The sequence below is a fragment of the Pinus tabuliformis genome, chromosome 3_2, assembly GCF_031772625.1.
Source record: "Pinus tabuliformis cultivar Carrire ecotype Pingquan chromosome 3_2, CPIR1, whole genome shotgun sequence".
NCBI lineage: Eukaryota > Viridiplantae > Streptophyta > Pinopsida > Pinales > Pinaceae > Pinus > Pinus tabuliformis.
This window is the reverse complement of record NC_142302.1, coordinates 651,494,223-651,515,546: the sequence shown is the minus strand read 5'-3', so window position 1 is coordinate 651,515,546 and position 21,324 is coordinate 651,494,223. Positions and strand designations below refer to the sequence as shown.

General features: G+C 40.9%; 2 protein-coding genes across 3 annotated transcripts; both read right to left on the bottom strand.

The window, feature by feature from the left end:
• Positions 1-349: 349 nt before the first annotated feature.
• LOC149182325 (DNA topoisomerase 2-like) lies at positions 350-1,767 on the bottom strand. Its single transcript, XM_089416819.1, has 4 exons — positions 1,513-1,767; positions 1,355-1,404; positions 669-1,094; positions 350-534 (listed from the first exon to the last, which is right to left on the bottom strand). Exons 1-4 carry the CDS (start codon positions 1,718-1,720, stop codon positions 406-408), a joined length of 813 nt encoding a protein of 270 aa, XP_089272945.1. The 5' UTR covers positions 1,721-1,767; the 3' UTR covers positions 350-405.
• A 203-nt stretch (positions 1,768-1,970) lies between these two features.
• LOC149182324 (uncharacterized) lies at positions 1,971-3,626 on the bottom strand. 2 transcript variants are annotated; one of them, XR_016257061.1, is made up of 6 exons: positions 3,565-3,626; positions 3,214-3,379; positions 2,936-3,121; positions 2,685-2,840; positions 2,444-2,567; positions 1,971-2,198 (listed from the first exon to the last, which is right to left on the bottom strand). XR_016257061.1 is itself a non-coding variant. In XM_089416820.1 (5 exons), the coding sequence occupies exons 3-5, from the start codon at positions 3,041-3,043 to the stop codon at positions 2,523-2,525; spliced, it is 309 nt and encodes a 102-aa protein (XP_089272946.1). In that variant the 5' UTR covers positions 3,044-3,121; positions 3,214-3,379; positions 3,565-3,626; the 3' UTR covers positions 2,255-2,522. The 2 variants fall into 2 exon arrangements, 1 of the variants encoding a protein (XP_089272946.1); XM_089416820.1 differs by lacking the exon at positions 1,971-2,198 and having other exon boundaries at positions 2,255-2,567.
• Between the last annotated feature and the right edge of the window lie 17,698 nt (positions 3,627-21,324).

The following is a 21,324-nucleotide window of genomic DNA, read 5'->3' as shown; positions in this document are numbered from 1 at the left end:
TCATAAACGACCCACATAGGCAGGAGGTTTCATTTAGATGTAAGAATAAATAGCAGTGGTAAAGATCATTAAGATTCAAAAGCAACTACCTCCTTGAATTTCTCACCTGGGCTCTGGTACCAAATTGTCCAAGCGGGGCAAGAAGGTTAATGTTGTTACTTCCAACAAAATCTTGTGCCATTCCAATAATTGTGCTAGCAAGACTCTGCTCACCGTGATGGTAAGCAGAATGCTCTGAGACATAACCCGAGGCATACTGCACAGGAGCTCGAGTCGCGATGACATTTATAACAGTGAATTTCAATCGCAGTTGATTAAAAACAGCATTACCATTCTGTGCATTAGTTGTAGTAAGAGAGGCAGTCGATGCCTGATTGTTGGTGGTTGATTGAGAATCAGTTTTTTTCAGCAGTTACAGTTTTTTTGGTATTTTTTTCTCTGGTTTTTGCCTACTTGTCTGAAGATTCTGGCAGAATCATTTCCCATGTTGCTCAATTCATATTCATCATCCTTGGGCTCCTGTAGTTCTCGAGCCTACAAAAATTACAGACAAGTGAGAAACCAAATATACCAAAAGCCATAAGAGTGGATGAAGCAACTCGTTTATCAGACAGGATGAATCACACAAATCTCGATCTACCAAAGGTGTCAAAAGATGAGGAACATACATCCAACTCCTTTGTAAAGGCATCCAAGTCTTTCCAGCATAGAGATTTGGGTGTTGCCTTTTTAAGCTCCTCAACGTCATCCTCAAGCTTGTCTCGTTCAGCACATAATTGCTGCACCTTTTCTAAAGTCAATGTTCCTATTGCCAAGGATAGAAGATACTCATAATCTCCAGCACGAACACCCTTTACTGTCTCAATGTTGTCTTCAGGAGACTCTTCAGCATCTTCTATTGCCCCAGCAATAGCTGCCTCAACAGGTTTTCCCTTCTTGGGGAATGGGGTGAAGCCTTCGTTCTTCAATTCAAGCAGCAACTCTGCACGTTTCTTGTTGCTCACTATGATTTCTCCATTTACAACCCCCAGTATGAATCTAACTTTATTGTCCAATTTCAGCAAATCAAGCTGAAGGTTGTCCAATTGGACTTTCTGGATTCACAATTTCAATTCAATGTTAAAAGCGTTCATTCCAAAATTTTGTTGTTCATTATATGAAACAAAAACACAATTTGTTGGGCTTTCAAAATTTCAATCCATGGCATCTTTTGACGAGGCATTGCCAAAACAAGTTCTTGGAGACAAAGTAAGACAAAGAGGGCAGGCACAGAAATGGCAGAAAACAAATGTGTTGGTAATGCTAAGCCAGAAAGAAGGCTCTGGCTAAAGAGGATAGCACAGAAAAACCCTACCTTTCTCTTTTCATAGAATTCCAGTCGGATATGATAGAAGTCCTCCAGAACTGCAAGTTTATGAGGTAATCCCATTTAGAACCGTTCTTCAACTCATGCATTTAAATACAAGATTGAAGCCTACCAGAACCAAATAATGATGAATTTAAGGAATGTACCTTGCTCAGGGGTCTCATATTTATGAATGATTCCCTTTGAGTCAAAAAGATGCATGTTACTTGTATTGACTGTAGTAGTCAGTGTGAATTTCTTTAAAAGACCCTCTTCAAGTGCAATCTTCATATTCTCTTCAGAAAGTGACACCTCAAAATGGACCCTGGTATCAGTATTGTATTCCTTGTAGTCCTGGAAGACAAATATTTTCATTAAAAATCATTTCACGATATTTAAAAATTCTTACGTGTAACCTATTTGTATGAATGACAGCAACCCACCCTTATGAATGGATCTTTAATCTTATAATTCCCAGTCATCAACGCTTCCAAAAATTCCTTGTAATCCTGAGTCCACTTGCGAACGGGCAACTCTGTAATTTTCAGTGTGGTCTCATTAATTTCTTATATGATGCCACTAATCGTGTAACTCACACAATTATCCTTTACAGATGTTTGTTCAATTGTACCCTGAACACACCCAAGATTAAGAGTGAAAACAACGGTTGAATCAAATTTGTAAAATATTCTGCAAATCTCTATATTGAATAATGGACAGAATATTACCTTAAAACCCTTGTACCAAGGTGTCATTGGCTGCAAGGGTTCATCATTAAGCATACGCTTTATATTTGCGGCAATATCCCTTGGGTTGTAGTTAGGTACAAAGGAACTCCAACCAGTTCCAATTCCTTCACTTCCATTCACAAGGACCATCAGAATAATTGGCACATATATAAGCCACATACAGAAAACCAATGAAAACCCATGCTTGCAATAAAACATATATATAACACAAATTCCTGGTGTACAAGACTCCCCAGGGTTATACGCAATTTCTGAATCCCACAATTCGCCATCCTTCTGTACCTGCCTATCAACTTATACACAATTCTGAATACAACAATTTATCACTCTTCTATACCGAACTACTTACCACGTTGGCTCAATTTTCTGGCCATCTTCATTCAAGTAATCCAAGAGTACATCATCGTCTTTTGGGAACAAGAAGCGTGTTATTGGTGACAGGCATGTGAAAACATATCGAGCGCTTGCATGGTCTTTTCCACCGTCATAAACGACCCACATAGGCAGGAGGTTTCATTTAGATGTAAGAATAAATAGCAGTGGTAAAGATCATTAAGATTCAAAAGCAACTACCTCCCTGAATTTCTCACCTGGGCTCTGGTACCAAATTGTCCAAGCGGGGCAAGAAGGTTAATGTTGTTACTTCCAACAAAATCTTGTGCCATTCCAATAATTGTGCTAGCAAGACTCTGCTCACCGTGATGGTAAGCAGAATGCTCTGAGACATAACCCGAGAATTGAGCCACCTGTTTAAGGAAACAACATTATTATTGTAAATTCCAAGAGTCCGATAAGCACTGCCGATAAGGGAGTAAATAATTTCATGGTAAGATGAGACAACCTTTGCTTGCGTAACAAAATTTCTCTTGAAAGAACAAAACAATATTTTTCTTTGCCCTGGTTTCAAACCATCAACCATGGATGGGATGGATCTTTGCAAATCAGCCATGGAAAATAGGATCAGTTCCTTGTTTACAAAGTCGTTGTACTTGATAAGCTTGTCAGTCTGGTCCAAATATGTCCCCGGCTGCCATTAGATTCATTAATGTTAGAATTGTGAGCAAATTAGCAGTCTTCCATTCAACAACATTTACTCATTATGGAAACTAATTTCATTACCTCAAAAATGTCTTAGCCAGTTCTTTCTGGCCTCTATTTTCTTCTTGCTGAAGGCTAATTCAATTGCATCTCCATCGTCATCGTTAATCCACATGAAGTCTTTTTTATGTTTTTGCAAATTTTTAAAATATTCTTTCCCCTCTTTAGAAGTACTTGTACCGAGACCCTGCATAATTTCAGGAATGAATGGCAAAACAAAAAATAGCTGACCCTAGTAAAAATAGAGCTCGGACTACAAATTATACAAAGAAAACAAATTCCAGGGCTTTCGGCCCATTTACAGATAAATCAAAATCCACACTACATTTTCGGAACTATTCAAAGAAAAAACATGAGACCTTGAAGCTTTACCTTTCTGTGCTTATCGTTGAGCTCCTTCGTGACGGAGGCCTTGTCGTTTGACACCATTTTCAGTGCAGAATGTGGAAGAATATATTATTTACACAATAAACCGGAGTAACAGAGGAAGAAATATCGGTATGTGGAATGGCGATTGGCACTCCGCGCTCTTCATTACCCGGACCGCATCGCCTCAGTGACATTTTTGATCGACGGTTCTGGTGTTTGTAATCGTCTAACATCTCATCGTACGGCGTCAGAGGAGGACACAGGCAAAATGGGGGGCACTCCGCGCTCTTCATTACCCGGACCGCATCGCCTCAGTGACATTTTTGATCGACGGTTCTGGTGTTTGTAATCGTCTAACATCTCATCGTACGGCGTCGGAGGAGGACACATAGGCAAAATGGGGGATGGATCTCAGAGGGAAACGCCTTAGGGCGTAATTATATTAATCTTATTTGATATATTTTTATTTATTTACCATACCTCTTTTATAAATATGGTATTTGGCCCATGGTATTAATAATTATTTTTCTCATGGTATTTGGCGCACAAAGTTCATCTAAATAAAACCTCCTTTTTGAGTTTTGGTAAATATAAAGAGGTTTATGGAGTAAATATAAAAAGAGGTTTTATTTATTTACCATACCTCTAGTTTATTTATATTTTTATTTATATACCATACCTTTGAGTAAATACTAAAAGAAAAAAAAAATATATATATATATATATATATATACCATATTTATATTTTTATTTATTTACCTACATTTTTTTGAGTATTTGTAAACCTCTTTATATTTTAAATTTATATTGTGTTTATACATAATAAGAATTAGATTGATTTTTAAATAGGGCTGACATTATGTTAAAAATGTTAAATGTTAAATGTTAAACATTACGTTTAAGTTTGCATTTATGTTTACATTTAAGTTTACATGTTTACTTTTTACGTGAGATCCACCCCATACGAGTGCCTCTCAGTCTCTATGTATTTCTTCTTTCCTCCCTCTCCCCCCCTCCAACTCCATCTCCTTATCCCTCCCTCTCTCCTTCTCTCTGGCTACGTCGCTCCTCATCTCTCTCAAGTCTACTCTCTCATACTTACTCTCTCCCTTTCTCTCCTATCTCCCTCTCTCTTCCCCATCTCTCTCTCTCGCTCTCTCTCTCTCTCTCTTCCCCCATCAATCACCTCCTCTCTCTAAAGTCTTGCATCTCGTTCTTCCTTTCTCTCCCTTTCTCTCCTACCTCCCTCTCTCTTCCCCCATCACTCTCTCTCTCTCTCTCTTTCCCCGCATCACTCTCTCTGCCTCTCTATCCAATCCTCTCTCTTCCCCCATCACTCTCTTTCTCTCTCCAACTATGTTACTATATCCCTTCCTCTATCCCTCTCTCTATCTCTCCTTTTTTGTCTCTTTATCTCATCCCTAAAAATACACACTCTCTCTCTCTCTCCATCTCTCCCTTGTCACTCCCTCTCTCTCCACTTCTCACTCTCTATGTCTTTCTTCTTCCGTCCCTCTCCCCCCCTCCAACTCCATCTCTCTATCTCCTCCTCTCTCTCCCTTTCCCTCCTACCCTCCTCTCTCATCCCCCATCTCTCGCTCCCTCCCTCTCTCTTTCTCTCTCTCCTCCCTTCATCTTTGTCTCTTCATTTCCCTCTCTTACTCTTCTCTTCCTCTCTCACTCCTCTCCTTCTCTCTCTCTCTCTCTTCATTCCTCCTCTCCCCTCTCCTTTAGTTTATCTGCATCTCCCCCTTGTCACTCCCCCTATCTGTCCATCTCTATCACTCTATGTCTTTATTCTTCCCTCCCATATCTATCTAGAGTTGATATATATCATGATATATTAGTATATATTATAATATAATAAATTTAATATTGTATTAATCCAAAGTTATTAAATTTAATAATATTACTATTATAATATATTAATATGAATATTAGATTTAATAAGATTACTATTATTAATCCTTTAATATTAATATTAGGGTTAATAATAGTTTTTTGCATGGTATTAATAATAATTTGTCCCATGGTATTTGGCCCATGGGCTTGATATATAATTATATTAATCTTATTTGATATATTTTTATTTATTTACCTACCGCTTTTATAAATATGTTATTTGACCCATGGTATTAATAATTATTTGTCCCATGGTATTTGACCCACATGCTTCACCTAAATAAAACCTCTTTCTTGAGTTTTGGTAAATATAAAGACGTTTATGGAGTAACTATAAAAAGTGGTTTTATTTATTTACCATACCTCTAGTTTATTTATATTTTTATTTATTTACCATGCATTTTTTTTAGTGTTTGTAATGCTCTTTATATTTTAAATTTATATTGTGTTTATACATAATAATAATTAGATTGATTTTTAAATAGGGACAACATTATGTTAAAAATGTTAAACATAATGTTTATGTTTACATTTAAGTTTACATGTTTACTTTTTACGGGAGATGTACTCCCATAGGCAATTAAATTATTCTACCTTTACCCCCATTTGAGCGCCTCTGGAACAATTAAATTATTCTACCATTCTCACGTACTTCACTTCCTACGACCAAATATGAATTTTTATGCTCTTCCCCACTTTGGTCAAATATCAAATCTGGACCATCATCTCAACTATGTTTCTTGTCTATTCTTGTTCTAATTGTAGGTTGTTCTCCCACATTTCATGCTAGTTACTCCAATGTAGGGCCAGTATGGTCACCTCTCATTAGTGTTCTGCAAGACTCTTCTTAGAATATCACTTGCATGTGCTATGTAGTCTCTACGGACTTGTACATAACACATTATTAATTTCCACATCGAGATGCAGGTTCCCCTAAATATTCTTGATCGAATTCAATTCACTTTCATGGTCAATATGCCCAAAATGGAGTGTATATAGTTTGAGTAGCGTGTCGATCCTTCAATGCATTAAATCTATTTAAACATTCAAAATTTCACTGTAAACAACAAGAAATTGCAATTTCACCCAAATTTTTATTACCAAATTTTGGTGAAATAGGCCAAAATTCTTATGCTTTGGTACACTACCTAGCATACTCTAGCCTAAGCTAGCCTAGCCTAACCTACTCTTGCCTAACCTATTCTAGCCTAGCATAACCTGGCCTAACCTAACCTAACCTGGCCTCGCCTAACCTACTCTAGCCTAATCTAACCTAACCTTACCTAGCCTAACCTACCCTAGCCTACCCAAGCCTAGCGTTGCCTACTCTATGCTAGCCTAGCCTAGCCTACTCTAGCCTAGCCTACTCTAGCCTAGCCTACTCTAGCCTATCCTATTCTAGCCTAACCTATTCTATCCTACTCTAACCTAAACTACTCTAGACTAGTCTAACCTAGCCTACTCTATTCTAGCCTACTTTAGCCTACTCCAACCTACTCTAGCCTAACCTAACCTAGCCTAACCCACCCTACTCTACTCTAGCCTAATTTACTCTAGCCTAATCTAGCCTAACATACTCTAGCCTAACCTAATCTAGCCTAGCCTAACGTACTATAGCCTAGCCTACTTTAGCCTACTCTAGCCTAACCTATCCTAGCTTAAACAACTCTAGCTTAGCCTAACCTAGCCTAACCTATTCTAACCTAGCCTAACGTACTCTAACCTACTCTTGCCTACCCTACACTAGCCTATCCAACTCTGGCCTAGCCTAATTTAGCCTACTCTAGTTTAGCCTAGTCTACTCTAGCTTAGCCTAGTCTAGCCTAGCTTACTCTAGCTTACTTTATCCTACTGTACTATAGCCTACTCTAGCCTAACCTAGTCTATCCTAGCCTACTCTAGCCTCACCTATTCTAGCCTATTCTAGCCTATCGTAGCCTACTCTAGCCTATCCTAGGCTAAACTAGCCTAGCCTAGCCTACTCTAGGCTACCCTAGCCTAAACTAGCCTAGCCTAGCATACTCTAGCCTAGCCTATCCTAGCCTAGCCTACTCTAGCATAGCCTAATCTAGTCTAGCCCGTACTACTCTAGCCTTGCCTAGCTTACTCTAGCCTACTCTAGCCTAGCTTAGCCCAGCCTACTCTAGCCTAGCCTAGCCCAGCCTAGCCTACTCTAGCCTGCTCTACTCTAGGCTAACTTACTCTAGCCTACTCTACTCTAGCCTAGCCTAGCCTACTCTATCCTAGCCTAGCCTACTCTAGCCTAGCCTAGCCTAGCCTACTCTAGCCTACTCTACTCTAGCCTACTCTAGCCTAACCTAGCCTAGCCTAGCTTACTCTAGCCTAGCCTACTCTAGCCTAGCTTACTCTACTCTATCCTACTCTAGCCTAGCCTAGCCTAGCCTACTCTATCCTAGCCTAGCCTTGCATAGCCTACTCTAGCTTAACCTACTCTATACTACTCTAATTTATCCTAGCCTAGCCTAGCCTAGCGTAACCTACACCAGCCTAGCCTACACCAGCCGAGTCTACTCTAGCCTAGCCTATCATAGCCTACTCTAGCCTAGCCTAGGATACCCTACTCCAACCTAGCCTACTCTAGCCTACCCTAGCATACTCTAGCCAAGTGTAGCCTACTCTAGCCTAGCTTAGCCTTGCCTAGCCCAGCCTTCTCTAACCTACTCTAGCCTAGCCTAGCCTTCTTTACCCTACCCTACTCTAGCCTACCCTAGCCTATCCTAGCCTACTCTAGCCTAGCCTAGCCTACTCTAGCCTACTCTACTCTAGCCTAGCCTAGCCTACTCTATCCTAGCCTAGACTACTCTAGCCTACCCTAGCCTACTCTACTCTAGCCTACTCTAGCCTAACCTAGCCCAGACTAGCTTACTCTAGGCTAGCCTACTCTAGCCTACCCTACTCTACTCTAGCCTACTCTAGCCTAGCATACTCTATCCTAGCCTAATCTTACATATCCTACTCGACTACTCTAATTTATCCTAGCCTAGCCTAGCTTACTCTAGCCTTGCCTAGCCTAGCGTAACCTACTCTAGCCTAGCCTACTCCAGCCTTCTCTAGCCTACTTTACCATACCCTACTCTAGCCTAGCCTAGCCTAGCCTACTTTACCCTACCCTACTCTAGCCTACCCTAGCCTAGTCTGCTATAGCCTACTCTAGGCTACTCTAGCCTAAACTAGCCTAGCCTAGCCTACTCTAGCCTAGCCTATCCTAGCCTAGCCTACTCTAGCATAGCCTACTCTAGTCTAGCCCAGACTACTCTAGCCTTGCCTAGCTTACTCTAGCCTACTCTAGCCTACTCTAGCTTAACCTACTCTTGCCTACTCTAGCCTACTCTAGTTTGCTCTACTCTAGCCTAGCTTACTCTAGGCTACTCTACTCTAGCCTAGCCTAGCTTAGACTACTCTAGCCTACCCTAGCCTAGCTTAGCCTACTCTAGCCTACTCTAGCCTACCCTAGCCTACTCTAGCCTACTCTAGCCTAACCTATCCCAGACTAGCTTACTCTAGGCTAGCCTACCCTACTCTCCTTTAGCTTACTCTAGCCTAGCCCAGCCTAGCCTACTCTATCCTAGCTTAACCTTGCATAGCCTACTCTAGCCTAACCTACTCTAGACTACTCTAATTTATCCAAGCCTAGCCTAGCATAGTGTAACCTACTCTAGCCTAGCCTACTCCAGCCTACCCTACTCTCCTCTAGCCTATTGTAGCCTAGCCTACTCTATCCTAGCTTAACCTTGCATAGTCTACTCTAGTCTAACCTACTCTAGACTACTCTAATTTATCCAAGCCTAGCCTAGCATAGTGTAACCTACTCTAGCCTAGCCTACTCCAGCCTACCCTACTCTCCTCTAGCCTACTCTAGCCTAGCCTACTCTATCCTAGCTTAACCTTGCATAGTCTACTCTAGTCTAACCTACTCTAGACTACTCTAATTTATCCAAGCCTAGCCTAGCATAACGTAACCTACTCTAGCCTAGCCTAGCATAGCCTACTCTAGCCTACCCTAGGATACCCAACTCTAGCCTAGCCTACTCTAGCCTTCCCTAGCCTACTCTAGCCTAGCTCAACCTCGCCTAGCCCAACGTTCTCTAGCCTAGCCTACCCTACTTTAGCCTAGCCTAGCCTACTCCAACCTAGCCTACTCTAGCCTACCCTAGCATACTCTAGCCAAGTGTAGCCTACTCTAGCCTAGCTTAGCCTTGCCTAGCCCAGCCTTCTCTAACCTACTCTAGCCTTGCCTTCTTTACCCTACCCTACTCTAGCCTACCCTAGCCTATCCTAGCCTACTCTAGCCTAGCCTAGCCTACTCTAGCCTACTCTACTCTAGCCTAGCCTAGCCCACTCTATCCTAGCCTAGACTACTCTAGCCTACCCTAGCCTACTCTAGCCTAACCTAGCCAAGACAAGCTTACTCTAGGCTAGCCTACTCTAGCCTACCCTACTCTACTCTAGCCTACTCTAGCCTAGCCTACTCTATCCTAGCCTAACCTTACATAGCCCACTCAACTACTCTAATTTATCCTAGCCTAGCCTAGCTTACTCTAGCCTAACCTAGCGTAACCTACCCTAGCCTAGCCTACTCCAGCCTTCTCTAGCCTACTTTAGCCTAGCCTAGCCTAGCCTACTTTACCATACCCTACTCTAGCCTAGCCTAGCTTAGCCTACTTTACCCTACCCTACTCTAGCCTACCCTAGCCTAGTCTGCTATAGCCTACTCTAGCCTACCCTAGCCTAGTCTGCTATAGCCTACTCTAGCCTACCCTAGCCTACTCTAGCCTAGCCTATCCTAGCCGAGCCTACTCTAGCATAGCCTACTCTAGTCTAACCCAGACTACTCTAGCCTTGCCTACCTTACTCTAGCCTACTCTAGCCTAGCCTACTCTAGCCTACTCTAGCTTAACCTACTCTTGCCTACTCTAGCCTACTCTAGCCTGCTCTACTCTAGCCTAGCTCAATCTAGGCTACTCTACTCTAGCCTAGCCTAGCCTACTCTATCCTAGCCTAGCTTAGCCTACTCTAGCCTAAACTAGCCTACTCTAGCCTACTCTAGCCTAACCTATCCCAGACTAGCTTACTCTAGGCTAGCCTAGCCTAGCATACTCTATCCTAGCTTAACCTTGCATAGCCTACTCTAGCCTAACCTACTCTAGACTACTCTAATTTATCCAAGCCTAGCCTAGCATAGTGTAACCTACTCTAGCCTAGCCTACTCCAGCCTACCCTACTCTCCTCTAACATACTCTAGCCTATCCTAGCCTACCCTACTCTATCCTAGCTTAACCTTGCCTAGTCTACTCTACTCTAGTCTACTCTAGCCTAGCCTAGCCTAGCCTACTCTATCCTAGCTTAACCTTGCATAGTCTACTTGAGTCTACTCTAGCCTAGCCTAGCCTACTCTAGCCTACTCTACTCTAGCCTAGCCTAGCCTACTCTATCCTAGCCTAGACTACTCTAGTCTACCCTAGCCTACTCTACTCTAGCCTACTCTAGCCTAACCTAGCCTAGACTAGCTTACTCTAGGCTAGCCTACTCTAGCCTACCCTACTCTACTCTAGCCTACTCTATCCTAGCCTAACCTTACATAGCCTACTCTAGCCTAACCTACTCTAGACTACTCTAATTTATCCTAGCCTAACCTAGCTTACTCTAGCCTAGCCTAGCCTAGCGTAACCTACTCTAGCCTAGCCTACTCCAGCCTTCTCTAGCCTACTCTAGCCTAGCCTAGCCTAGCCTACTTTACCATACCCTACTCTAGCCTAGCCTACTTTACCCTACCCTACTCTAGCCTACCCTAGCCTAGTATGCTATATCATACTCTAGGCTACCCTAGCCTACTCTAGGCTACTCTAGCTTAAACTAGCCTAGCCTAGCCTACTCTAGCCTAGCCTATCCTAACCGAGCCTACTCTAGCATAGCCTACTCTAGTCTAGCCCAGACTACTCTAGCCTTGCCTAGCTTACTCTAGCCTACTCTAGCTTAACCTACTCTTGCCTACTCTAGCCTACTCTAGCCTGCTCTACTCTAGCCTAGCTTAATCTAGGCTACTCTACTCTAGCCTAGCCTAGCCTACTCTATCCTAGCCTAGCTTAGCCTACTCTAGCCTACCCTAGCCTACTCTAGCCTACTCTAGCCTAACCTATCCCAGACAAGCTTACTCTAGGCTAGCCTACCCTACTCTCATCTAACCTACTCTAGCCTAGCCTAGCCTAGCCTAGCCTACTCTATCCTAGCTTAACCTTGCATAGCCTACTCTAGCCTAACCTACTCTAGACTACTCTAATTTATCCAAGCCTAGCCTAGCATAGTGTAACCTACTCTAGCCTAGCCTACTCCAACCTACCCTACTCTCCTCTAGCCTACTCTAGCCTAGCCTAGCCTAGCCTACTCCAACCTAGCCTACTCTAGCCTACCCTAGCATACTCCAGCCAAGTGTAGCCTACTCTAGCCTAGCTTAGCCTTGCCTAGCCCAGCCTTCTCTAACCTACTCTAGCCTAGCCTAGCCTTCTTTACCCTACCCTACTCTAGCCTACCCTAGCCTATCCTAGCCTACTCTAGCCTAGCCTAGCCTACTCTAGTCTAGCCTAGCCTAGCCTACTCTATCCTAGCCTAGACTACTCTAGCCTACCCTAGCCTACTCTACTCTAGCCTACTCTAGCCTAACCTAGCCGAGACTAGCTTACTCTAGGCTAGCCTACTCTAGCCTACCCTACTCTACTCTAGCCTACTCTAGCCTAGCCTACTCTATCCTAGCCTAACCTTACATAGCCTACTCTAGCCTAACCTACTCTAGACTACTCTAATTTATCCTACTCTAGCCTAGCCTAGCCTACTCCAACCTAGCCTACTCTAGCCTACCCTAGCCTACTCTAGCCAAGTGTAGCCTACTCTAGCCTAGCTTAGCCTTGCCTAGCCCAGCCTTCTTTACCCTACCCTACTCTAGCCTACCCTAGCCTATCCTAGCCTACTCTAGCCTAGCCTAGCCTACTCTAGCCTACTCTACTCTAGCCTAGCCTAGCCTACTCTATCCTAGCCTAGACTAGTCTAGCCTACCCTAGCCTACTCTACTCTAGCCTACTCTAGCCTAACCTAGCCGAGACTAGCTTACTCTAGGCTAGCCTACTCTAGCCTACCCTACTCTACTCTAGCCTAGCCTACTCTATCCTAGCCTAACCTTACATAGCCTACTCAACTACTCTAATTTATCCTAGCCTAGCATAGCTTACTCTAGCCTAGCCTAGCCTTCTCTAGCCTACTTTAGCCTAGCCTAGCCTAGCCTACTTTACCATACCCTACTCTAGCCTAGCCTAGCCTAGCCTACTTTACCCTACCCTACTCTAGCCTACCCTAGCCTAGTCTGCTATAGCCTACTCTAGGCTACCCTAGCCTACTCTAGGCTACTCTAGCCTAAACTAGCCTACCCTAGCCTACTCTAGCCTAGCCTATCCTAGCCGAGCCTACTCCAGCATAGCCTACTCTAGTCTAGCCCAGACTACTCTAGCCTTGCCTAGCTTACTCTAGCCTACTCTAGCCTAGCCTACTCTAGCCTACTCTAGCTTAACCTACTCTTGCCTACTCTAGCCTACTCTAGCCTGCTCTACTCTAGCCTAGCTCAATCTAAGCTACTATACTCTAGCCTAGCCTAGCCTACTCTATCCTAGCCTAGCTTAGCCTACTCTAGCCTAACCTAGCCTACTCTAGCCTACTCTAGCCTAACCTATCCCAGACTAGCTTACTCTAGGCTAGGCTAGCCTACCCTACTCTCCTCTAGCCTACTCTAGCCTAGCCTAGCCTAGCCTACTCTATCCTAGCCTAACCTACTCTAGACTACTCTAATTTATCCAAGCCTAGCCTAGCATAGTGTAACCTACTCTAGCCTAGCCTACTCCGGCCTACCCTACTCTCCTCTAGCCTATCCTAGCCTAGCCTACTCTATCCTAGCTTAACCTTGCCTAGTCTACTCTAGTCTACTCTAGCCTAGCCTAGCCTAGCCTACTCTATCCTAGCTTAACCTTGCATAGTCTACTCTAGTCTACTCTAGCCTAGTCCACTCTAGTCTACTCTAGGCTAGCCTAGCCTAGCCTACTCTATCATAACCTAGACTACTCTAGTCTACCCTAGCCTACTCTACTCTAGCCTACTCTAGCCTAACCTAGACTAGACTAGCTTACTCTAGGCTAGCCTACTCTAGCCTACCCTACTCTACTCTATCCTACTCTAGCCTAGCCTACTCTATCCTAGCCTAACGTTACATAGCCTACTCTAGCCTAACCTACTCTAGACTACTCTAATTTATCCTAGCCTAGCCTAGCGTAACCTACTCTAGCCTAGCCTACTCCAGCCTTCTCTAGCCTACTCTAGCCTAGCCTAGCCTAGCCTACTTTACCATACCCTACTCTAGCCTAGCCTAGCCTAGCCTACTTTACCCTACCCTACTCTAGCCTACCCTAGCCTAGTCTGCTATAGCATACTCTAGGCTACCCTAGCCTACTCTAGGCTACTCTAGCCTAAACTAGCCTAGCCTAGCCTACTCTAGCCTATCCTATCCTAACCGAGCCTACTCTAGCATAGCCTACTCTAGTCTAGCCCAGACTACTCTAGCCTTGCCTAGCTTACCCTAGCCTACTCTAGCTTAACCTACTCTTGCCTACTCTAGCCTACTCTAGCCTGCTCTACTCTAGCCTAGCTTAATCTAGGCTACTCTACTCTAGCCTAGCCTAGCCTACTCTATCCTAGCCTAGCTTAGCCTACTCTAGCCTACTCTAGCCTAACCTATCCCAGACAAGCTGACTCTAGGCTAGCCTACCCTACTCTCCTCTAACCTACTCTAGCCTAGCCTAGCCTAGCCTAGCCTACTCTATCCTAGCTTAACCTTGCATAGCCTACTCTAGCCTAACCTACTCTAGACTACTCTAATTTATCCAAGCCTAGCCTAGCATAGTGTAACCTACTCTAGCCTAACCTACTCCAGCCTACCCTACTCTCCTCTAGCCTACTCTAGCCTACTCTACTCTAGCCTAGCCTAGCCTACTCTTTCCTAGCCTAGACTACTCTAGCCTACCCTAGCCTACTCTACTCTAGCCTACTCTAGCCTAACCTAGCCCAGACTAGCTTACTCTAGGCTAGCCTACTCTAGCCTACCCTACTCTACTCTAGCCTACTCTAGCCTAGCCTACTCTATCCTAGCCTAACCTTACATAGCCTACTCTAGCCTAACCTACTCTAGACTACTCTAATTTATCCTAGCCTAGCCTAGCTTACTCTAGCCTAGCCTAGCCTAGCGTAACCTACTCCAGCCTAGCCTACTGCAGCCTTCTCTAGCCCACTCTAGCCTAGCCTAGCCTAGCCTACTTTACCATACCCTACTATAGCCTAGCCTAGCCTAGCCTACTTTACCCTACCCTACTCTAGCCTACCCTAGCCTAGTCTGCTATAGCCTACTCTAGGCTACCCTACCCTACTCTAGGCTACTCTAGCCTAAACTAGCCTACCCTAGCCTACTCTAGCCTAGCCTATCCTAGCCTAGCCTACTCTAGCATAGCCTACTCTAGTCTAGCCCAGACTACTCTAGCCTTGCCTAGCTTACTCTAGCCTACTCTAGCCTACTCTAGCTTAACCTACTCTTGCCTACTCTAGCCTACTCTAGCCTAGCTTACTCTAGGCTACTCTACTCTAGCCTAGCCTAGCCTACTCTATCCTAACCTATCCCAGACTAGCTTACTCTAGGCTAGCCTACCCTACTCTCCTCTAGCCTACTCTAGCCTAGCCTAGCCTAGCCTACTCTATCCTAGAATAACCTTGCATAACCTACTCTAGCCTAACCTACTCTAGACTACTCTAATTTATCCAAGCCTAGCCTAGCATAGTGTAACCTACTCTAGCCTAGCCTACTCCAGCCTACCCTACTCTCCTCTAGCCTAGCCTACTGTATCCTAGCTTAACCTTGCATAGTCTACTCTACCCTAATCTACTCTAGACTACTCTAATTTATCCAAGCCTAGCCTAGCATAGCCTACTCTAGCCTAGCCTAGGATACCCAACTCTAGCCTAGCCTACTCTAGCCTTCCCTAGCCTACTCTAGCCTGGCTCAGCCTCGCCTAGCCCAGCGTTCTCTAGCCTAGCCTTCCCTAGCCTACCCTAGCCTAGTCTACTATAGCCTACTTTACCCTACCCTGCCCTAGCCTAGCCTAGTCTGGCCTAGCCTAGTCTACTCTAGCCTAGTCTAATCTAGTTTAGCCTAGCCTACTCTAGTCAATCATACTCTAGCCTAGCCTAGCATAGCCTACTCTAGCCTAGCTTACTCTATCCTAGCCTATCCTAGCCTAACCTACTCTAGCCTAACGTGGCCTAGCCTAACCTACCCTACTCTAGACTAGCCTACTCTAGCCCACCCTAGCCTAACCTACTCTACCCTAGCCTAGCCTAACTTAACATACCCTAACCTAACGTAGCCTAAACTAAGCTAACCTAAGTCAACCTAGCCTAACCTAGCCTAGCCTAGCATAGCATAACCTAGCCTAGCCTAGCCTAACATAGTCTAATCTAACAAAGTCTAACCTAACCTAAGCTAACGTAGCCTAGCCTAGCCTAGCATAATCTAGCCTAACCTAATCTAGCCTAACCTTGTCTAACCTAGCCTAACCTAGCCTAGCCTAATCTAATCTAGCCTAGCCTAAGCAAGTGTAACCTAACCTAGCCTTACCTAACTTATCCTTTCCTAGCCTAGCCTAACCTAACCTAGCCTAACCTAGCCCGACTTAACCTAGCCTAACCTAGGCCAGCTTAACCTAGCCTAGTCTAACCTAGCCTAGCCTAGCCTACTACAACAAATGGACTAAATGTATAAATGGAATGATCGAAATGAAATGGGTGATTGGATAGAGAGAAACTACAGTAATGGCTGAAGAAATCAACAAAAAATACTCTCATAAAACTAAAAGAAAAAATGAAATTCCCTTCACTAAAAGTAAATTCTCGAAATATTCTTCTCAATGAATATCTAGATGGAGGTGATCGTAAGGACATATCATTTAGCTTAATGTTGTTTTTTCCAATCAAGATAAAAGCATAATTCAAAATTATTTGGAGAGAGCCACTTAATATGAACTAGAAAAAATATTTTTTTATTAAGTTGTTAGAAAAAATATTTTTTTATTAGTGAGACAGTCAGGGAAAATTGATTTTCAAAGCCACAGCTTACCTAAGTAATATTCATAATTGCTAGAGAAAATTGACACCCAACAATAAAGGTAAAAAAGTAAACTACAAAGGCAATCTCATAAAATTGACACCCAATTACAGAGGTAAAGAAATTCCACCCAACTACAAAGAGGTAAAAAACTAAACTATAAAGGCAGTATCAGAAAATTGACACTCAACTACACAGGTAAAAAAATTGTCAGAAAATTGGCACCCAACTACACAGGTAAAAAATTGCCAAGAAAAATTGGCACGCAACTAGGTAAAAAACAAAACTACACAGGCAGTATAAACTTATAGGCAAATAAACTACGACCACAAATACACTAAATACATAAATGGAATGAACACAACGAAATATAAAAATAATGAATTACTCCCAGCAAAAGAAATCATCAGAAAATCACCATTCTTCCCTCACTAATTTTTTTTTTTTTTGATATTTTTGATATTCAGTAAAATTATTACATAGTCAAAACTAAACCATATTGATATTGATCCTGTGTTAAATTATAAGAGTAGAAATTTGCAATTTCTTTTTTCTTTTCCACAATCCTAGCCAACACAAATTTAGATACTCTGGCTCCATATTTAAAACTTAAATACAAAAGATTACACTTTTTAAATATGAAAGATTACACTGTTTACAATAAGACGTTCTATCAACAAGTGTAATTAGTAAATATCAGTCCTTATACGTTTTAACGTTTGTTCTCTATTTTTGCCTAGTGTGGAAGTTGCAGGGCCATGGTAGTTATGAACTCAAGAAATTAACCCTTATTCTTAACAATTAACAAGGTGGATGAGGCTCAGTCAAATCCATACAATTACCTTAATAGCAAATTCAGGCTCTGCAGAGAGGACCTTTGGCACCTTACGGAGAAGCCCTGCAAAAAATCAGAAGTAATTCCAGGTTGCAAAAACAAAGAAACTTGTGTTATTCAACTATACACATCCGTTAGATATGTATACCGAATTCAGGTCCCAGATAATTGCATTCTTATAAACAAGGTGGATGAGCCTTATTGAAATCCATATAAAATTGCATTCTTATAAACAAGGTGGATGAGCGTTATTGAAATCCATATAAAATTGCATTCTTATCAACAAGGTGGATGAGCCTTATTGAAATCCATATAATTACCTTAATACCCAATTCAGGCTCTGCAGAAAGGACCTGTTGGCACCTTTTAGAGAAGCGTCATCTTACTGAGAAGCCCTGCAGAAAATGAGAAATAATTCCAGGTTGCAAAAACAAAGAAACCTTACTGAGAAGCCCTGCAGAAAATGAGAAATAATTCCAGGTTGCAAAAACAAAGACACTTGTGTCATTCAACTATGTCGGCATGTGAGCAGGTCGCAATGGTGTTGATCAGGGTGTTTCGTTTGAAGTCAAAAGTGGTGCCCAAATCGATTGGGAGAATTCAAAACTTCTGGTGAAATCTTTGCTCTGCAGGTCTAGCGATGGATTTATGGCATTTTTCTGGGCACTAGTTTCTAATTGGGATCTCAAAAAACTTAGCGAAAGAAATGTTATAAAAAACTTAGCGAAAGAAATGTTATAAGAGTGAGATCACAAATGGATGGTCATGAGCTAGTTGAGCTCCAGAATGGAGCAGAGTATTGCATATGTGAATCCACGAACCCTAAAGATTTTAGGGAAGCTAGTGATAGAGAACCTCCACTTCAGAACATCTTGAATATCTTGAAAGCAGTGTACATGATCTTGAATATAGTGTGGATTGGCGTGAGTTCCCAGCATAAGTCTTGAAATTTTTTAAGGAAATTCAGCCTCTCAGATTGCGTTTCTAGATGGAGAGCTTGACGTTGAAGATCGTATTCTGTGTGAGTCAGAATAAGGGTTTCTGTAATTGATTCTCGAGTTGGGTTAGTTTCCTGTCACAATTAACTGCTATGGCTACGGAAAAGGTTATCAAGGACAAGGTCGCGTCCTTGAGGAAGGCAGAATGGAGAAAGCCAGTAAAGGGATCTAAGGGATACCTGTATGAATTTAACAAAATTCAACTAATGAATAACAACAAAAGAATATAGACAGAAAGACAGAAATTATACAAAATTTGACCACAAGTAATGAGGATTGAATAACACATAGACAGAAAGACAGAAATTATACAAAATTTGACCACACACCTTAAATGCCTAATCAGAGTTTTTGAAGTTTGCAGTAGCTGGGGGATGCAGGGGTAGTCTCTGTGTTCCATTGCCATAGCTTTTGGACCACCACCACATATTTAACGGGTAGTCTCTGTGTTCCATTGCCATAGCTTTTAGACCACCACCACATATTTAACGGGTAGTCTCTGTGTTCCATTGCCATAGCTTTTGGACCACCACGTTGTTAACAGCTTGAAAAGGGCGAACGATCCTCATACTGATCCCAAATGAAATTAATTCTCATACCAGGAATGAGGGATTAATGTGAATATCTAACCAGAAAAACAGAAACACCCAAAGAAATTTACTTCTGCTACACACAAATTGTGAATATCTCAAAATTGGATTCAACGGTCATGATTTTGCTTATTAGAAAGATGTGGGAAAAGCGTATTGGATTCCCAGTTTTAAAGCAATGCTTTTCTTGAAAAAGATAATTTTATGGTAATATTTATTTATTTTATTTTCTATTCCTATTAATATTTATTTATTTTGTTATTTTAATTATATTTAAAATATTTTATATTATTATAATATTTAATTATATTATTTCTAGGATTCATATTTTATATAGAATTCAGTTTTAATTATGTGAGGGAAATTTTGATGGTTTAATTTCACTTGAAAATTTATGAATAATATTTAAAAAATTAACAATAAATGTTTTTTAATTGATTAATTATATATATAAAACTTATTATTTTCAAACACATATATAATTTTTTTATTTTCTAAATCATTTTAGAAAATATAATCACAATTTATTTTTAGTTTTCCATTTGTCAAACAATTCTAATAAATTCAAGATTTTTAGTTTTCCATTTGTCAAACAATTTTGACCAAGAATGTAAATTTGACTTGATGAAGTTGTTCTTTCAATAGTAATTGTAAATCTAGCTTTCAAAACCAAATTGTCCTATTGCAACATTCGATATATGCCACTCCATAAAATGGCATTCAAAAATACTAATTCATGTATTCATGGATTTGGCAACACAATTCGTATGCACCACTCTTTTTTCATGTTTGAAGGACACATAAGTTGGTGGTCCATTATTTGACCAATCTAGGAGCACACATGAAGGAAAATTTGATAAATATAAAATGGGGGAGGCACCTATCTTAGTAATAATAATTTGGGTGAAATTGCAATTTCTTGTTGTTTAAAGTGAAATTTTGAATGTGTAAATAGATTTAATGCATTAAAAGATCGACACGCTACTCAAACTATATACACTCCATTCAGGGCATATTGACCATGAAAGTGAATTGAATTTGATCAAGAATATGAAGGGGAACCTGTATCTAGATGTGGAAATCAACAATGTGTTATGTACAAGTCGGTAGAGACTACATAGCACATGCAAGTGATAGTATAAGAAGAGTCTTGTAGGACACTAATGAGAGGTGACCATACTGGCCCTACATTGGAGTAACTAGCATGAAATGTGGCAGAACAACCTACAATTAGAAGAATAAGAATAGACAAGAAATATAGTCAGGAAGAGCATAAAAAGTCATCTGTAGTCGTAGGAAGTGAAGTACGTGAGAATGGTAGAATAATTTAATTGCCTGAGAGGCGCTCGTATAGGGGTAGATCTCACATAAAAAGTAAACATGTAAACTTAAATGTAAACGTAATGTTTAACATTTAATATTTAACATTTTTAACATAACGTCCGCCCTATTTAGAAATCAATTTAATTATTATTATGTATAAACACAATATAAATTTAAATATAAAGGGTTTACAAACATTCAAAAAAATGTATGGTAAATAAAAAAAAATATAAATAAGAGTATGGTAAATAAATATAACTTTTGTTTTTATATTTACTCCAAAAGTATGGTAAGTAAATATAAATATAAATAAACTAGAGGTATGGTAAATAAATAAAACCTCTTTTTATATTTACTCCATAAACCTCTTTATATTTACCAAAACTCAAAAAAGAGGTTTCATTTAGGTAAAGCCTATGGGCCAAATACCATGGGACAAATAATTATTAATACCATGGACCAAATACCATATTTATAAAAGTGGCATGGTAAATAAATAAAAATATATCAAATAATATTAATATAATTATATACCAAGTCTATGGGCCAAATACCATGGTAAATAAAAGAGAAATGATAATTAAATATAAATATAAATAAACCAGAGGTATGGTAAATAAATAAAACCCTTTTTATATTTACTCCATAAACCTCTTTATACTTACTCACACTCAAAAATGAGGTTTTATTTTGGTAAAAGCTATGGGTCAAATACCATGGGCCAAATTATTATTAATACCATGCAAAAAACTATTATTAACCCCGATATTAATATTAGAGGATTAATAATAATATTATTGTGATTAAATCTAATATTCATATTAATATATTATAATATTAATATTATTATATTTAATAACTTTGGTTTAATACAATATTAAATTTATTATATTATAATATATATTAATATAT